This window comes from Lycorma delicatula, chromosome 5, assembly GCF_047948215.1.
Source record: "Lycorma delicatula isolate Av1 chromosome 5, ASM4794821v1, whole genome shotgun sequence".
NCBI classification, from domain to species: Eukaryota; Metazoa; Arthropoda; class Insecta; order Hemiptera; family Fulgoridae; genus Lycorma; species Lycorma delicatula.
In genome coordinates this window covers 70714172-70732798 of record NC_134459.1, presented here as the reverse complement: position 1 = coordinate 70732798, position 18627 = coordinate 70714172, and the positions used below count along the sequence as shown (strand labels likewise).

The 18627-nt window shown below is 28.5% G+C and overlaps 1 protein-coding gene across 3 annotated transcripts in view; it reads right to left on the bottom strand.

Moving 5' to 3' along the window:
- Nucleotides 1–18627, bottom strand: part of LOC142325068 (uncharacterized) — a 968357-nt gene that overhangs the window by 72984 nt on the left and 876746 nt on the right. For all 3 annotated transcript variants that reach the window (XM_075366386.1, XM_075366387.1, XM_075366389.1), the window contains exon 9: nt 1553–1768. In XM_075366386.1, coding sequence (XP_075222501.1) covers nt 1553–1768 — 216 coding nt within the window. The remainder of the gene's footprint in view (nt 1–1552; nt 1769–18627) is intronic.

The following is an 18627-nucleotide window of genomic DNA, read 5'->3' as shown; positions in this document are numbered from 1 at the left end:
TGAATAGTATAATCTTGAAACTTTTTTCGATATTTTCTTACTGAACTTTTACTTTTCAATAATTATAATAAAAGACGAGTTTAAAATCTGTAAAGTTTGCATCAAAATTTGTGGGAAATATTACAAATAAAATACTATACAAGTATTCCAGTCCTAGATAAAACAGTTGTTTTGAGTTTGTATACTAAGAAATTTACACGCCCAGAATGCATTTTAACAAGGAGCGGAAACAGATTGTTAAAATATTTTTTCAAAATTTTGTAGGGATGCTCTCTTTTTGACTGAATGTTTTGTTTTAAGTTTCTTAATAAACAAATACCTTTTGTCAAAAAAAGAAAAATTTAAACGAAATAAAAATTATCGTACAGTAAACTTTTAAAAATTTTCAACAAAAGTTTACTCTCAAACAGTGGCGGCTCACGTATAGGCACTGTGGAACTGCAGCACCTCCTCTATTTCCACTTTATTTTATTGATAACATTTAATATAATGAGTCCTTTTTTCTTTAATTCTTTGTTTATACTTGCACAATATATAATCCTTAAGCTTAATGTCAGAAGTCATCCCCCAGTTTATGAAAAAGATACAAAAATCTTTGTATGGAAGTGTGCGCTTCACAGTTACAGCGGCGTGGTGTTTGGCTGTTATGCGTATGCGCACATAGAAAGCAGCACGCAAGGCCGCGTGGAAGAGAGAGCACACTGTCACTCCCGCAGTGCCGACCCTGGCACTTTTTCGGTTCTTTTATTTTACAGAAAACTAATCATGACCTTAAAAGGCTAAGAAAATTTTTTTCTGGAACAGCACCCCCACTAATTTTAGCTGCGAGCCACCACTGCCCTCAAAAGTCAAATAATTTTGAGGGAATTCAAAATTTGTAATGCTAGAATTACAAATTCTAGCATTTGTAATTCATAAAAAAATTGTTTATTAAAAAAACGATTAAGATTAAAATTTGAAAATAATATTTAAATGAAGAACAATAAAAATGAAAATTTAACTAAAAAAAAAGTAAACGTCTCGTTCACAATTAGTAAATCTAAAGTAGTTTACAAAATAAAATAGGTCTAATTAGAATATGCCATAAAAGATATACTGCAAAAGATTAGACAATTTATGCATTTCTACTGCACTTGTATTCGGTAAACATTAACTTTAAAAAAATAATCATCCCACTCTTCCACCAATGGTAGCTTTGGCCGTGCATCTACTTTCTGTGCATTGCGTTACATTACTGTATTTATTTTTTTAAAAATATACTCGTATTACTAAATTAATTTACAGATTAAAGAATGGAAAAAGTATTTAGATAACTATTTCTACAATCTTCAAGCATGAACGTTTTCCAAGTTTTACATGGAATATAACAGAATAAAAAAACACATTAAATACAGTATTTATATACATTAAATACAGTATTAATATAAAGTCTGTTCATCTCACTACTCCTAGTTACTGCTTAATTAATTACTTATCTTACGCAAGAATAAAGAATAAAATATATATATATAAAACAACACTGAATTATAATATATGAAGATGTAATTAATACCTTTTTAAAATAACCACCGTGTAATCGCATATGGCCATTGAGAGCAGGTATGTTCTTAAATTTGCGGTGACAAAGATTGCATTCAACGGGTTTTGGAGTTGGGGTGGTAACTGATACTGTTGAGGCGGTTGTAACTGGTGTTGGTGAAGGGGCAACCGTTGTGGCTATGGCTACATTGGTTGCTACTGGTTTGGTTAATGTACCGTATGCCGCTGCCTAAAACAGAAAAAAAAAAAATTAAAACAATTAACAACTATTTTAATTACCTAAAACCTCTCATAAAACACCTTAATAAATTAGAAATTTTAAAACACTCATAAAAAACTATACCTTTTGTACAATCACTTTGTAATAAAAATATATTAGTCTATAAATACGGCATAATTTGCATAGAATCCATCAAAATGTAGTTCAGTTGGTAAATTTTTTTAGTTTTTTTTATTATTGCTGTTTCTCTAAATAAAAAGTAATCACCAAAGTTTTCTTATTTTTTAACTGCTACAGCTAAATTTATTATTTCGTCATACATTGAGGCGTAGAACTTACACACGGGTGTAAATACATGCTTTCATTCGTACGAAGGTGACAACTTTGTTCATATTTCCCAGAAAAAATTCTGATTTGGAAACCACATGACTTCCTTGTATGCCTATTAATTACATACACATATTTTTAAAAGTAAATAAAATTTTATTTCACTAATAACTTCTGATTTTTTTCATTTTTTTTTTTTTTTTTGTTTGGTCTTCAGTCATTTGACTGGTTTGATGCAGGTCTCGCTTTTATTGTTGATATTGAATTATTATTTATCATAAAACTTTTTCCCAATCAGAGGTTAATAATTATTAACAAATCAATATATTTAAATAAAAAAAAGTTAAAAAAAGAAGGAATGAAGTCGGATTCGAACCGATGTGCCTTGTAAGATCCAAATATTTTCATTAATTAAATTTTTGTTTGATTATAACTCTGGAATCAATGAAAATAAGTATCACTTATGTATATCAGCGAAAAGCTGTCAATGCGGGCATATTACTGCAGTAAGAAAAGGTCCAAAATCCAAATGTTTGAATTTTTGGCTTTTTGAACGCTTTTGGTTCAGTCGAATGCAATAAAAAAGGGAGGTTCACAACTAGATGTTACAACAGTCCTAAATCCAAAATTTCAACATCCTACGGCTAATCGTTTTTGAGTTATGCGAGATACATAGGTACTTACGCACATACGTACGTACAGATGTCACGCCGAAAACTAGTCAAAAAGAATTCAAGGATGGTCAAAATGGATATTTCCGTTGAAATCTGAAAACCGAAATTTTTCGCGATCACAATACTTCCGTTACTTCGTACAAGGAAGTAAAACATCATCAAACCATATTTAAACAAATTTGTTAAATCCTCTACCTGCATAACAGATCAACAGTTTTTAAAAGTTTAATTTCACTTCCAATATTGTTTTCTTTTTGTGAAAACTACCTTTTCATGAATATTTGATCTTCTTAAGCATCATATGATGTAAAATTTGTTTATCACTTTTTTAAATTTTTCTACAGACACTAACGTATGGAAATTTATTTTTTTATACTTTGCCAAACTAAAAAGACACTTTTCAGTGATATAAAACGTTAATAAAAAAAAATTTGATCCTTTATCTAGAGTAGCAATGAAGTTAGTTAAAGCCACGTTGTTAAAAACATTTTTTGTAAAATATTTAATGAAGTTTTTGTAATGTTTAGTGTAGTTGTAGTTTATGTTCTACTGTAACAGCCTAACCCTACTGAAAAAATTATAATGGAGCAATGTTACTATAATTTTTGATTAATTTTCACAATTAAGCTATGGAAAATGCCTTCATTATTATATCAAAGTCCTATTTTTGCTTTGATTTTGATTGCTATGACATCTAAGGATAAGTAATGTTGGTTGTAATACTTTGTACATCCATTGTTTCTCCGCCCCCGGAGCTGGACCCGCAGCTCCGAGGGGGTGCCATTGCCTCTAACTACCTCATCGAGAACAAAGGTGCCGCCATATAGCCGGGACTCGGTCTTTCAGGCGCCATGCCTCTAATGGGGATCCCCCACCGAACTATGTCTTAATTTCCCCCCAACGGTACAGCAAGGGAGTCCCCACCCGATCATCGTAAGCGGGAGATCGAGGCCAGTCATCCCCTCCTGGATGGGGCTGTCCCTTCGAGATACCATGATGTTCCTATGAAGAAGCAGTTCCAGATGCCGATGGAGCCATTTTACATCCCCGATCCCCGAGCGCATGACCATGTGACTTGCAGGTTAAGCATTTAGGGTCCTGCGTGCAGCCCTTACGTAAATAACTAAATAACAACACAAAACCCTAATAAAAACTTCAAAATACGGAGCGTGAGAAAAACACGTGCGAACGCATCCACAGCTTTATCTCATTTTTCTTTATCTTGGACAAATAAATGGTAACGGTAAAATATATTTAATTCTACCCGTCCTTTGCTGTTCTTGTCGCCGTTCGTGCTAATATAACTATTGACTACTTTGTAGAATCGTATTTTGGAAGTGTAGATTCTTTGCCGTGATTCTCAAAGCCTTTATGAAGGCAATTCATTTAACATGACTAATCTGAAAAACAACTCTACAGATCCATAAGGAGCGAAGAAGCAGGGCTCTGCTTTTAAACTTATCACCGATTAGGGTAATTTTCCTTCCAAGATCCAAGGAAATCTAGCATCCCACAATAATCACGCAATTATCACAAATACAGATCGAATACAGTTGGAATTACAGGAAATAATCAGAATTTCCATAAAAACTATAATGGTGACATACGTTACTGGCAACTGAAAATATCCCAAAATAATTATGACTATTTCAACACAAAAATGATTTCAAAACATTTAATAAGTACGTAAGGACTTTTGAACAGGAATTGTTTTATGATACTGTAATTTGTGGTAAAGAAAGGACTAATTATATCGAACAATAGTTAATGAATATTTAAAATTTTCTTCACATCCGTAAACCTTCGTTTGAAGGTTTACAAAGTTAATAAAAGTTCCATAGATGTTAATTAACAACAATAATGTTGTTACAATTATACCTTTATATTACAATCTTACTTTTTACTTTATATTTGCTGAAAAAATCATCTGCAGTTAATAACTAAACAAAGTAAAAAAAAAAAAAAAAGAATATATATTCATCAATAAAAATAATTTTATTTGACATGAAAATGGTTATTCTAGTATAAGTATAAAAAATTGCAAAGAGAAGCCAATTTTTTTGTTCGCTAATGCTCTTAAAGTGTTTGTAATTTTTTTATATCTTTAATCCACTGTGAAGATTATTTATGAAAAAAGGCTCAAGTTTCTGACAACAATCTTTTAAAACCTTCCTATTTATGACACTGCTCTCTTCTAAGACTATATGTATATATACGTATATGTGCGCCTGTATTTATTTTGTAAATGAATGAGGGTGTTTTATCGTCGTAAGAATACAGTAGAGAAAGTATTGTTAGTCGTACAGTGTGTAAGTGCGTTTGTGCGTTCGTTTTGTGGACGCGCGTATATAAATAAAATATATATATATATATTATAAATCCTTATTACAAATTGTACGGCCCTAATCTTCTCAGCTAAATAAACGATATAAGCTGAAGAGATATATAGGCCCATAGAACAAGCCTGCAGAATAAAATTACTGACACATCATAAAAAGTTTTTTTTTTTATTTTTTAATTTTATAGATCTAATATAACTGTAGGAATAAAAATCGTCAAAAATAACAATTTAATATAATTTTTTTCGGACACTTTGTTCCATTTAGTTTTTAAAAACAAGGGATTTATAATCAAAGTAAATCATAAATTACAGCTCGCGTTTTACAACCTTTGATGACTCACTTGTATGTTATGCATTAGTATTCTAGACTATTCTTTTTATAAAATAAATCTTATGAGAAATAACATTCCATTAAGTTGTACTTTTCAGGTAAACCATTTTATTTGTAATAATTACGCTTAATTTGTGATTATAATTGTTAAACGATTTTATATAGTTTATTACTATTTCTTTAGTCTGGAATTTCTTTACAAACGGATTTAAAATAATCCGTTATTTTATTTTTATACGTTTTACATCACATTATTCAATTTATTGCTTTGTGCTGAGGCATAAATAAACAAATGGTACGAGAGGATTGTTTTAATGTAATATATATATACACATTCACTATTAATTGATATGAAGTTTTATGAAAATCCACTCAAAAAAAAAAAAGAAAATATAATAACATTTCCCTTGGCGTATTTATTTCACATACAGCTTCTATTACGATCATACAAATATGGCTATGTTGATACAACTCCCCCCCCCCCCCCCCATTACACGCTATCGAGAAAAACATCCATTCTGAGCATGTTTATTCTCTCACTAATTAACTAACGATAGTACGCTTCCATTCGCATTATCATTAACCATCCATTTTTGATCCTTGAGGAACATTACTTGAATGAACAAACGTATAAAAAAAATTACGGAATAAGAAGAACAAGGAAAAACCAATGTCGGTTAGTAGGGTTTCTTTGTATAACATAAAAAAGGCGTACCTTATTAACATGTACTTATTTAATCTAGACAAACTCGTAATTTTTATATAAAAATACCGTATTGAGAACTTAAAAGATGACATTCAATTTTATGCACGGTTTTTTCCGTCTAATCAACTTTAACCTAAATTACAGACTGTTATCTGAAACTGTCATTAAATATTGATAACTGAAAATTCTTTATGTAAAATTTTAGATAAAATTAATTTTAATATTCGTATTAAAAAGTGCTAATCGTACCATTAAAGTGGGAAACTAGCCTTTGGACTAATATGTTTGTATAACTGATGCAAAAACAAATTGCTAATAAAAATCTGTATAAATATGATTACCTCCAATAATATTATATGAAAATAGATCTACATAAACAGGATTTATAAGCCTATATAAATATGAAGAAATATATATATATATATATATATATATATATTGGGATGAGACATTCTAATAAAACTGAAGTTAAAATAAAAGAGATAACAGATGAGAAATGAGAACAAAAAGTAATATAAGACTAACCATGAAGGATTCCCCTTTTCTTTATAATATTAGGCAAAACGACGCGTGCTTTAATATTTTCAGAGTTGGAAAATAGAGTGTAATTCATCTTAATATCTACGAAGAGTGGAGGTGTCTCCCAAATGGCACTCATAAATAGCATCTGTTTTCATTGAAGGACTTATAAAATTGCTCTTGAATGGGCCATTAAGTCAATTGTAACATCTATAATACGTATACAAGAGCATTACATTTCGTAATCTACGAGCCGACATTAGCGCCACCTGTATAGCCCGAACTAATGCGATAGCATCGAGAGCAACAACACAGTTTATAATTTTCGGTCCAGAATTCATACATGTTAACTAACTCCTTATTTAAAGTATAATTTATAATGATCTCTAGTTAAAATTTCAGAATTATTACGAATATTAATGTAGAATATTACATTTTCAATATTTTTAGCAAAATATATGTGTTAAAAGTAAAATCACTATGAGGCAATAAAAAGCTTAGAACTAATAAACACACTTTTAATGCACCCAAAAGATTACGCACAAACGCAAACCGAAAACCGTTTATACCAGTAATAATTAAGAAGTCATTTGGTAGCGGGTTTTAAAGGCTTTTCGTAGCTTATAAAATAGTTTAGAACAAAATAAAAACGAATTTATTCTATTTAAAAACTTTTTAGACTGATTACATAATAATAATATTCTTCTTAGTAAACAACTAAAATTTAGTTTCGTTAAATATACTGAAATAAATAAAAAAAATAAAACGTACACACAACTCATACAAAAAAGGAAAAAAATCGAGCGTTTTCGTCGTTATACCATCATCAGGAGAAAACTAAAAAATGTTTTTATATTTTTTTGATAGTAAATGTTCAATTAAGTTTCAATCAAGTAATCTAACATTAATTTCCTGATCGATACAAACGTATAACGACTGTTTGTGATAAAAAATTAAACTATTAAAGTTGTAGGAAGCTTATTTCGTAAAAAAAGGCCAGAAAAGTGATATACCACTTCAAGATAAGGTGTAAATTGTTTTTTTTATATTTATTAAAAAAAAAGTAATATTCAATATGTTACGATTACATTGTTCGATTTTAATTATCATTTACAAAAACTTTTTTAAGTAATTTTAAATGCATTGATTTCTTTTTTAATAAATAAAATTTTACATTTATATAATTATTCAACTTATAAAGCATATAAGCATAAATAATTATGCTTAAACTAATAACTATGCATAAAACATAGTAATGCTTTAGGTAAAACTGAAAGTACTAAATTCATTTATAACTATTTTTAAAGTGAAAAACTAAGAAAGTTATTATCGCTCAGTAGGGAAAAAATCCAATTTAATATCTACGAAAAATTTACCAGAAATCAATAGCTCTATGAATTTTTTGCTATAGCATCTCTGGGGAGTGGATCTCGCTTATTTTGTTTTCAATTAAACAAGTTGAGCTCTACAACGAAATTGAATTAAAAAAGAGGAAAAACTGGAATTTTGGAACGTAATTAATAATTGATTCTCGCCAGTGACCACAAATAATTAAATATAATGTTATTATTAAAAGTATCATAAATTTTGTTTATCAGAAAGATCGAACATCATTGATTGATGACTCTCGAATCCCTTATATTTCGGAGAAAATTTTCTTAAAATTATGTTGTTATAAATTTGATATTGGAGAGAAAAAGGAAAAAAAAATATCTTTTTATTTTAAGTCAATTTTCAGTAACAGTGGCCAACAAACTATAAAAAAATAAAAATAAATTTATTTTAAAATCAGTTTGTGCAGCGGTAGGTTGATAACGGAAACTTTCTTTCTAACACACCTAATCTTATCTAATTCTTATTTAAGAAATATATCAAGAGAGATTATAAAAAAATCATCACATTTAAGTTGTCTCGGGTAATACCAACGAACCTTTTTATAAAATTTCATAAAAATAATAAAATGCGATTAACTAGGTCAAAAATAACAAATATCTGACGTAATGAAAAAAAAAAGACAAAATTAAAATAGGATTTCACTTTTCTAGGTAAAAATAAATAAGAAAAATAAAATGATATAATTTGTTCTCTAGTTTTATACTTAAAGATATTTTAATTAGTTTAATGTCTTTTAATATAAAGGATGAAGTAACTAGTTATCAATGAAAAGTCTTGTCAAAAGACTTTACCGAAGAACATTCTTATTATTATTACTATTCTCTCAATTATTAATTCATTTCTAACAAAGTTATTATCTCTAACTTCTACTTACGCAAGTTAATACAATTAAATCTTTTTTTCAATTATTAAAAAGTTAGATTTCCGGAATTTTGGGTCTTTCACTTGATTTACAAAATAGATATTATATGTTTTATAGGTTTTAGTAAATCTTACTTTAGTGCGTTTGAACAGATTTAATACCTTCTACCGTTTTTGCGTAATGATTACAAAATTTAAATTTTGGCGGCCATTTTGAGGTGAACCCGACGGCTAATTGCGGCTACTCCTGAATTTTTTAATTCTCTAAAGATGCTTAATCCGAATCCGAATCCGAAATCAAAATCAAAATCCGAACCAAAAAGTTTCACACACATACACAGATGCATACTAAATTCAATAACGAACTCTTCGTTCGTTGAAAATATTGATATGAAATAATTACAAATTTAAGAATTCGATTTACAGTTAAAAAATATTTCTTTAAAAATAATTTTTAAATTAAAAAAAAAATCAATTAATCTAATTAATAAAATATTCATATTTCTTCTTTTTTTTAAATAATGAGACTATTGGATTAATTACAAATCAGGAACTAATCAATTCCTAGCGATTTTATTCGAATATATTTGATGATACTTAAAAAAAAAATACCTAACCATGAAATTAAAAATATTCATCATAGCTACATTTTCATTTCTTATTATAAAGAGAATATAAAATTTAATTAATCTTCAAAACACATCAGGATGAACTGCACTGTACATGTTATCAGGATTAAAAATGGATGTAAACATTAGTCGATGAAGGAATGGCTGTAATTATAAATGAAGTAGTCTGAATCAGCCGGCTATTTAAAATTCTTATTGATATTGAGAAATACCTTACAGTTTTTAATAATGTTATGCCATATATACTGTGTATATGAAATAAGAATAAAAATTATAATTTATTGGAAATTAAATTTTGCTATTAAAATTCTCTAACCGCTATGGCGAAAGATTTAGCGTCTTCGTCATTCATTCGGACAGTTCTAGGTTCGAATCGAGGTCAGGGTTTTCATTTTTTTATACTAAAAACATTCAGTATCATATTCCCATGAATAATTCTTATGATTATATGGTTAATTAATCAATTAAAAAAGTAAATTATTCATTTTATCTATTGATTAAAAAAACAAAAAAGTACCATCGTAAGAAAAGTAATAAAATAGTTTGATTAGAAAAAATAAAAACAAAAATATTCGTCGATAAAATGTAATAACAGTTCATCGTTTAGAATCTTAAATACGAGCACAGCCCTATAGAATTTTCACATCCGGTTTCCTGAGTGACTGCATTAGTATTATTTGCATAATAGTCGGTTACCTCCCCCTCTAAAAGAACGAAAAAAAATCATCAAACAATTTTTATTGCCTTCTAAGCCGCTCTACAAAAAACAAGATACAAAGGGAGAGATAAATTTAAAAGTCAAACAGGATCTTACGTTGTAATGACTATAATGGTCACAAATAAGTTTTTTTTTAACTAAAAAGAAACAAAATTCTGTTCTATTATTCGTAAATTTGTAGTTGTACAATATAGGGATAACTCGTTTTTAATTTTATTCTTCTGTGAGAACGTTTAATGTAAAATAATTCACAATAATTTTTTAAAACTAAAAAAAATCTCGGGACGAGTTAAACCTCTATCTACCTACCTGATCTAACTTAAAAAATTCCTTTCAGCACGCCGGAAAGCGGAGGTAGATTTAACCGGTGCTTAATAGGGAATAAAAAAGATTTCCAACTTAAAGTTAAGAAAAACTTCAAATTAACTCAATACGACAATGGTTGCATGTGAAAAAAGTTTCACATGTTTAGTATACGAAAAGCCCCATCTTCTTACAATTCAAGCAACATTTTGGTCAACCCTTGCCGTAAGAGTTGGTCATATCAAAAATTGTTTCAGATAAAAGTTTTAGGTAATGTTTAGAGGACTAACGACCACTTTAAACCGATTCGATACTGCGTCTACTAAGGGAGGTATGATTTTTTTTTTGTCTCCAAAACCAATTTTTCCCACCCCCTGGGGCAATGGTTGGTGATAACAAACAACTTCACTTAGATAAGGTTCAGGCCCGTATCCAAAGAATAGTATGAACTTTAAACGAATTGGATATTTTACTTAATAAGAATGTTATAGCCATATTTTATTTTTATGAAAAAGCCCCATTTCCACCCCCATGGTCCGATTTTTCCCATTAACGAAGTTGACCGAGATTTTAGGTCGTTATATTTATTGTATCAATTCGAAAGTGATTGGTGCAAAATTAATTGTGTCCGCAAGAAAGTGATATATATATATATATCACTTTCTTGCTATATATATATATATTAATGTATATATAAACTTTTGAGTTGATGGTGGTTTTGGAGTCTGGGGGATGTGAAACGTAAAGGAGTATTTCGAAATTTTCCGGAAATCGAATCATGGTACCCATTACAATAGGTAGCTTTGTTATGAAATCTACCTAAAATGGCTGTAGATGTACATAAACTTAAGAGAAGTTTCTTTAAAAAAACATTTATCCATTTTTTAAAGATGAAAAAACAAACTGGTAACCATAAAACCTAAAATCAGAAAAGGTTATAAAACTAGTTTTTTATAATTATTGAAGTTAAATAATTAATTTGAACAAAACATTATTCGTAATTGGATCAGCAAGCCTTAGTAATCAAGCATTAAAAACTTGATTACTTATTTCATGAACATTTGTAAGTTCTTTGAAGATATATTATTTTATTTTCATGTTATTGTTTGTAGCACTTATGATGTCGATGACAATGACGGTGGGCGTTGTAAATTATATAAAATAATTTTTTTAATGACAAACTGAAGAAAATATTCTTTAGAATAGTGATTTTTACATTTAGAAATCTCTGTTTCGGTGATTGTAAATAAAAACAAATTGAATAAAAACAATGTTTTTTTTGCTTATACTTTAAAAAACATAGTTATAATGTATAGATTAATATAATATTAATATGTTAATACAATATAATATATTATAGATTTACCTCATAAAATCTTTTAATATAATATTAAAATCTTTTAGGCTTTTTTAATTTAAAATGCCTAATAATTGCACAAAAGGAGATGAGATAGAACTTAAAATCGCTTATTTAAATGTGATAACTAGCATTTTAAAACGATAAAAATTTTCTAATTTGTTTTGAAATATGAAAATTATAGAAAAAACAGGATTAAAAAAAGGATTGTATTCTGTAAAGATTGATTAAAAGGCGTGGCTTCGCCTAAAGGCACCTCAACTGCTGTTTACTATTTTTTTTACAAATGTGTTTAAGCCGCTTCACGAAATCATAGAATATGAAAAAGAAAGTATCTCGAGATTCCCATACCTGTAACATGGATCCGATATGCGTCTAGCAAAAACCCACACAAAATCACTGGGAAGGAAAAAATCAAGTATGAGGTAATAGAATAGATAGTGAGGCGATCGAAACATAGAGAGACTGCGAAACAAGACAGACAATCTCGTTCAAAAGGGTGCCTCAGGTCCTTCCAAGCAGTGGGTAACCAACACCCCACTACAATTATTTAGGAAAAACGCATTTTTTCGAGAATGAGATCAGCTTATTATCATTTTATCAATCAAAGATTTTGAACAAACTGCTTCAACAAATTGGTTTTCTTCTAGATACTAAAAATCAATCACAGGCTTTCTTCAGGAAAACCCTCGTCCATCTCTAGAGTTATGTAGTGTATGAAGATATCCATTGAACTTCAAAACGTTCAGAAAACCTCCACTAAGGAGTAAAATTTAGGCTTACAGCAGAACTTGAAATCATTTGAAGATAGTGAATATAGCTTTGTTATTTAATATTATTGCGATAATCACAAAGTATCAGGAAGGACAACTAGTTACAACTAGCATTTAACCAACTGCAAACATCAGTCAGTATAATTAACAGTAAGTCGTTCTGCCTAGAATTTCCGGTGAATGGTCAAAACAACAAATTTTCAAAATCTGATTATTATACTGAAATATTAATCTGACTCATCTAAAATTAGGAACATAAATAGGGGGGCCAAAGCTAAATAAACCGAGATACCGAAATCGTCTCTCAAAGAGGTATTAACACTTTAAAACCATCACAGAGGCTCGACTACTACGAGGTGTAAAACTACTTTGATGAAGAGCATCAAATTTCTGACCTTTACCGCATACATTTTATCTATATTTAAACCAAACCTTTACGTAGGTTTTGTAAACACCAATATGAAGACTATATATAAAGTCACCTGCATTTAAAGTCCGTAAGCCTAAATTGACTTGGCTTATAGGTCATTTCATGATTAAAGTGTAGCTTATAAATAGTTCATCGATTTATAAAAAAAAAGATAAATTAAAACTGGAACACACAACATTTTCAACGTAGTAAATAATATAAATATTTCTCATACATATAAAATTTATAAAGCATCCTCAACTGTTGTCTGTTATTTTTAGTAGTTTGTTATAAAAATTTCCAACAGAAGTAGATACAAACAAGACCGGATTTACGACCAATAAAATGTGAATTGGATCTGATTACGTATAGAAAAGCAATCAAAAAGAAACTTTTAAGTTAAAGTAATAAACATGCCCTAGATATTGCTAAATACAATACAAGGGTAGAAGAAACATAGATAAAATATACTGATAGTTACTAAACTATGAGATAATACAAAAAAAAAAAGAAAAAACTTACCAAATTTTAACTTTTAACTAGAGTTCATATTTTATGTGTTTACGAATAACATATATAGAGAATAATAATTTTTTTAATGCAATTTTCTTCACCGATGTACTAAATTATTTAACTTTCTGTTTGCCAATGTAACGTAGAGAAGTATTCTAAAAGATTGCGGTTTAGCCTATCTAGGTAAAGATATATACATATGTAAACTTTTAATAATGGAAAAACGTTATAAGTGTTATTTTAATCGTAGGCAAATAACCTAATAAATATGATTTTCATACAAATTTAGTCAATAACATGAAGTTTATTTTAAAAATTACAGTTAAGTTGCTTTTCTAAACATTGAAATTAACAATAGTAAAATATTTTTGTCAATACTGTCATATACATTACAACCCGCTAATCAAAAACCTCGGTCAACTGAAAACCCGGGCTATTCTAAACGACCAATAAAAAAATAAAATTGTAATCTTTAACGATCCAGATGTTATATGAAAACATATTTTTCTTAGAAAACAGAATTACAGTACTTTCTAAATAAAAATATAAATTATAAGTGATATTTTCCTTGTGGTGAGAGGGGATACTAATGACGCACTATACCCACTTAGCCACTAGTATATTTAGAGCATTTATTGTGGCAGAGTGTGATTTTGCAAAGTTTTTTTACAAATATTATTTTTTAATTGCTAATACATGTACCTTCGAAAAATAAGACCTCAATTAAGCAAAATCTCGAAATACTGAGGGTGACCTTACTCTATAGCCTCACCCCCTTGACCTATTAAGTTGAAAATTTAATGGCATCAATGTACCATCTATAGATGTAATCTGATCAAGTTTTGTAAAAATCAGTAGGGTAGTTCTGAAAGGTGTGAAATACAGAACACACGTACGAAGAACATTTCCATCCGGTTTTTGCGTTTTTTTGGGTTCCTTAGGTGTCAAAACGAAGATCCGGTGAAAACCGCATATGCCCAAATTGGATCGATTACGATACTTTCCCGTCTAAAGCTATAGCTCTGCTCTATCACTAAGCGGGAAAGTAAAAATTTGACAACAAAGCTGTAATACTTTCCTGGCATTGGTTATTTATTCTTATTTAGTGGAAAAATAGTTATAGATGAATTTTTTTTTTTGTAGAAATTTACAGAAATTTTGAAATAATAGAAACTACAATAAGAAAAAGAAGACTTAAATTTTATGGATATGTTTACAGAATCGATGAAAACAGACTGAGCAATTATTTATATACTTTAAAAAGAGAAAAACAAAAATTGCATTGTTTAAAGAAATTGATAAGGAATTAGAAATACTAAATATCTCAGAAGAAATAATTGAAAATAGAAATACATTTAGAAAAGTAATATGATGAGTCTAAATTTTCAGAAAAGCCGAAAACTAAAAATTAAAATGGAATAAAGAGAGAAGGTAAAAACACAGGAAAAGAATTAAACAATTTTGGAAACTGAGAAAGAAGTCTAAAGCTGTGTAATGTGATCCTTAGATGATCCAATCGAAAAAAGCTATCTTTTTTCCATTTTTAGGAAAGAGGGAATTTTGGGGGAATAGTTTTTTAAATAAGATAAGCATGCACTGAGCTTAATATAAATTGCAGTTATGTTTGCCAAATTTGGTAAAATTAATCCGAAAACCCCCTGGAGATATTGACCCCAAAATTTAAAATACACGAGTACAAGTTACATCAAAATCGGTTTATCCAATCCAAAGTTATTAACTTGAAACACGCCAACACACGTGCATAAGTACGAAAATTACTTCCAACTTTTTTTTTGATGTTCCTGGGTTATGAAACGTCGAGAAATACAAAAAAACCCTATCCCATTTTTTAACTGATTACCATTATACTTTTCTTCTTGCTATAGAGCTATGATGCCAGGAAATGGGAAATGATTAGAAAATAATTATTACTTTAATAGTAAAAAGAAATAACTAAAAAAATTGAATATTTTTAATTTTACAAAAAGACTCAATAACCGCTTAAAAAATCAAACTATATACAAATTTTGATTGTTATAAAATCATCATCACTATGTACAAGGAATTCAATATAGGTATAAATACACAAAACAAAATTAAGAATATTATATGATTTTAAACTCATAATATAACTTAAATTCAGTATTAAATACCAATTCACTATTGTAAGTTTAAAAAAATGCACGTTGCCGAAATGTACCGCCAAATATGTAGATCTAAAAAACCGCGCTAGCTATCATTTGTTTCATGGTTCATTAGTTTGAATCAATAATATAAAACCGTAATTTGAATAAGTTTACCCATGTTTTTAAGTCATATAAAGTAAATTACAATTTAATGACAATATATTTATTGTAACAATAACGAAAATAAGTTTATATTCTAAATGAAATAATTCCTAACACGTGTAACATATATTCTTTAGCATACTTATTACTTTTTAGTTTTTAATGTTTTAATTTATAAATATAGAACTTCACCAAAAAGTTATTAAGAGAGAATTTTTTTATATGCTCTTAAAAAAGTTTAAAACAAATCAGTTCTGTATTTATTTTAATTCTGAAATAAATGTAACATATAATTATTAATTAACGCAAGTTATAAGACCATGTTTAAACAGAAACTTTATATCTTTCATAAAGAGAAACACTTTAAAACTTCTCAACTAAGTTTTAATATTTAACATAAAATTATAACTCTTGAAAAAATATGACAAACCTGGTACCAAAAGGGCTGCCATGGTATCCAGTGGTCCATCAGGATGCTGAATTAAAACTGACCCTTAAAGATGTGGAAGTATTACATATTACATACACCCTACACCCTCCTCCTACCACATTACATACATGCCCCATTCTCCTCTCCCTCCTCTTCAAGTTCCTTTCCTCCCATTTATTTTTAAGATCTTGTCCAACAAGGGCTGATACAGGTCCTCTTCTATCCCCAGCATCTAGTCTTACTTTTCTCTTTCTTCTTCCAATTCTTTTTCATTTAATCTTTTTTTTTTCAATTCGATCCAGTTCTTACGTAAAAACTAAACTGAACTTGATCAGAAGGATGTTATGACTATCAATACTTTCCTATCATAATTTTTTATGCATATGACAACTAAACTTAACAGTCTAGACATAAATATGTGATAGAATATTATTATTATTAGTCGCGTATAAATCTGTTTTTAGCAAGCCCTAAATAATAACGATTTTACAATAAATACGTACTTAATTCAGTAATTAAAAGTACGTAATATATTTCCAGCTTAATTTTCACTTCTTTATATATATATATATATATATATATATATATATAAAAAAACAATTATCTTTTACTCGTACTTAAGTAAGCGTATCATATAAATCTGCATGCACATATAATGGAAAAGTTTCGTCTACAAAAAAATAATAGAAATATAGTTGAAAAAAATAAATTGAACGCTATAAATTCATTCATCTAAAATATAACAGTTTTTAAATAAAATCACAAGGTATGTGTTATATTTTTATCACGAAAAAATAACTTTTTAAAAATGATTCATTTATAAAAAAATACCACCAGTAATTTCCAGGATCAAAAACTTCTTTTTTTTCAGTGGTAATCTACGTCAAGTGTATGAGTGAAACTTTTACAAATATATTTATTACTAATTGAGCAATTTTTTTTTACCAGCGTTGTTTTATTTTTTCGAGACGAATTTTTTTAAGAAAAACATTGTATTAATCTGAAGATTTTTCCGACAAATATTTATAAAATTGTAGCCAAAATAAGATGCTTTAAACTGAAAATTATTATTTTTATTCTAATAATATTGTAAAAATATTATTTTAATGAGTAAATAATATAATATTAAAATATATTATTTTAATATTGTATTTACGGATGCAAAATATACACACAAAAACATGTCCAACAAATTTACAAGTTCTATGTAATAATAGGTTTTTATCAGAGAAATGAAAGAAAACATGCAAGAATTAAATTTGACTTACGAAGATTTACTTAATAATCCGAAAAATTAAAATTTGTTATTAAAGATCCGAATACAAACTTTAAAGTAAGAACTTTTAATTATTCAAAAAGGTTTATTCAGAAGAGGATCGTAAAGCAAGATCATTAAGAATGACTAAATATTGGGAGAAAGTAAAAGCTAAGAACTTAAAGGCCAAAAGATCGGCAAAAAAGATTTGAATTATTCTGACTAAAGTGATCCTTTGCGGCCTTAAAAGTAAAAAAAAAAAACAAAAAAAAACAAAAAAAAGGTTTTTATGTAATTTACAAGGAAAATAATGAAATTTTATCAAAATCATACGAACGTTTTTTAATAAATCTAGCTCTAAAATTTTTATACCGAAGTAAAATTTTGAAATTTTATTGTGGTTGTAACTATTATGCGAAAATATTTGCTTTTATATTCAGTTTATATCATTATGCAACACCATAGTTTACATTATACTTTAGTAGGACGTAAAATATAAAAAATCTACGAAGAAAATATAAAATGCCATCCCGGTCAGGCGTGGAATTTTTCAGCTGCTAAAAAATCTCTATTTCGTAATCCCACAGCACAAGCTTCGAGCTTATGTGGTATATTAATCATACAAAAGAAACGTAAGGATTATGAGTTATGTTAATTTCAATTAGTAACTTAACCGGTTTAATGCATTTTATCTTCATTTTTATATTTCTTTTTAATAGTTTTCAGTTTTTTACTTCCTTGTACGAAGTAAAGGAAGTATTGTGATCGCGAAAAAATTCGGTTATCAGATTTTAACGGAAATATCCATTTTGACCATCCCTGAATCCATTTTGATTAGTTTTGGCGTGATTTCTGTACGTACGTGTGTTTCTCGCATAACTCAAAAATGATTAGCCACAGGATGTTGACATTTTGGATTAGGACTATTGTAACATCTAGTTGTGCTGCTACACTTTGATTGCAATCGACTGAACCAAAGGTGTCCAAAAAAGCCCAAACTAAAAAAATAATTGGATTTCGGACTTTTTCTTAACTGTAA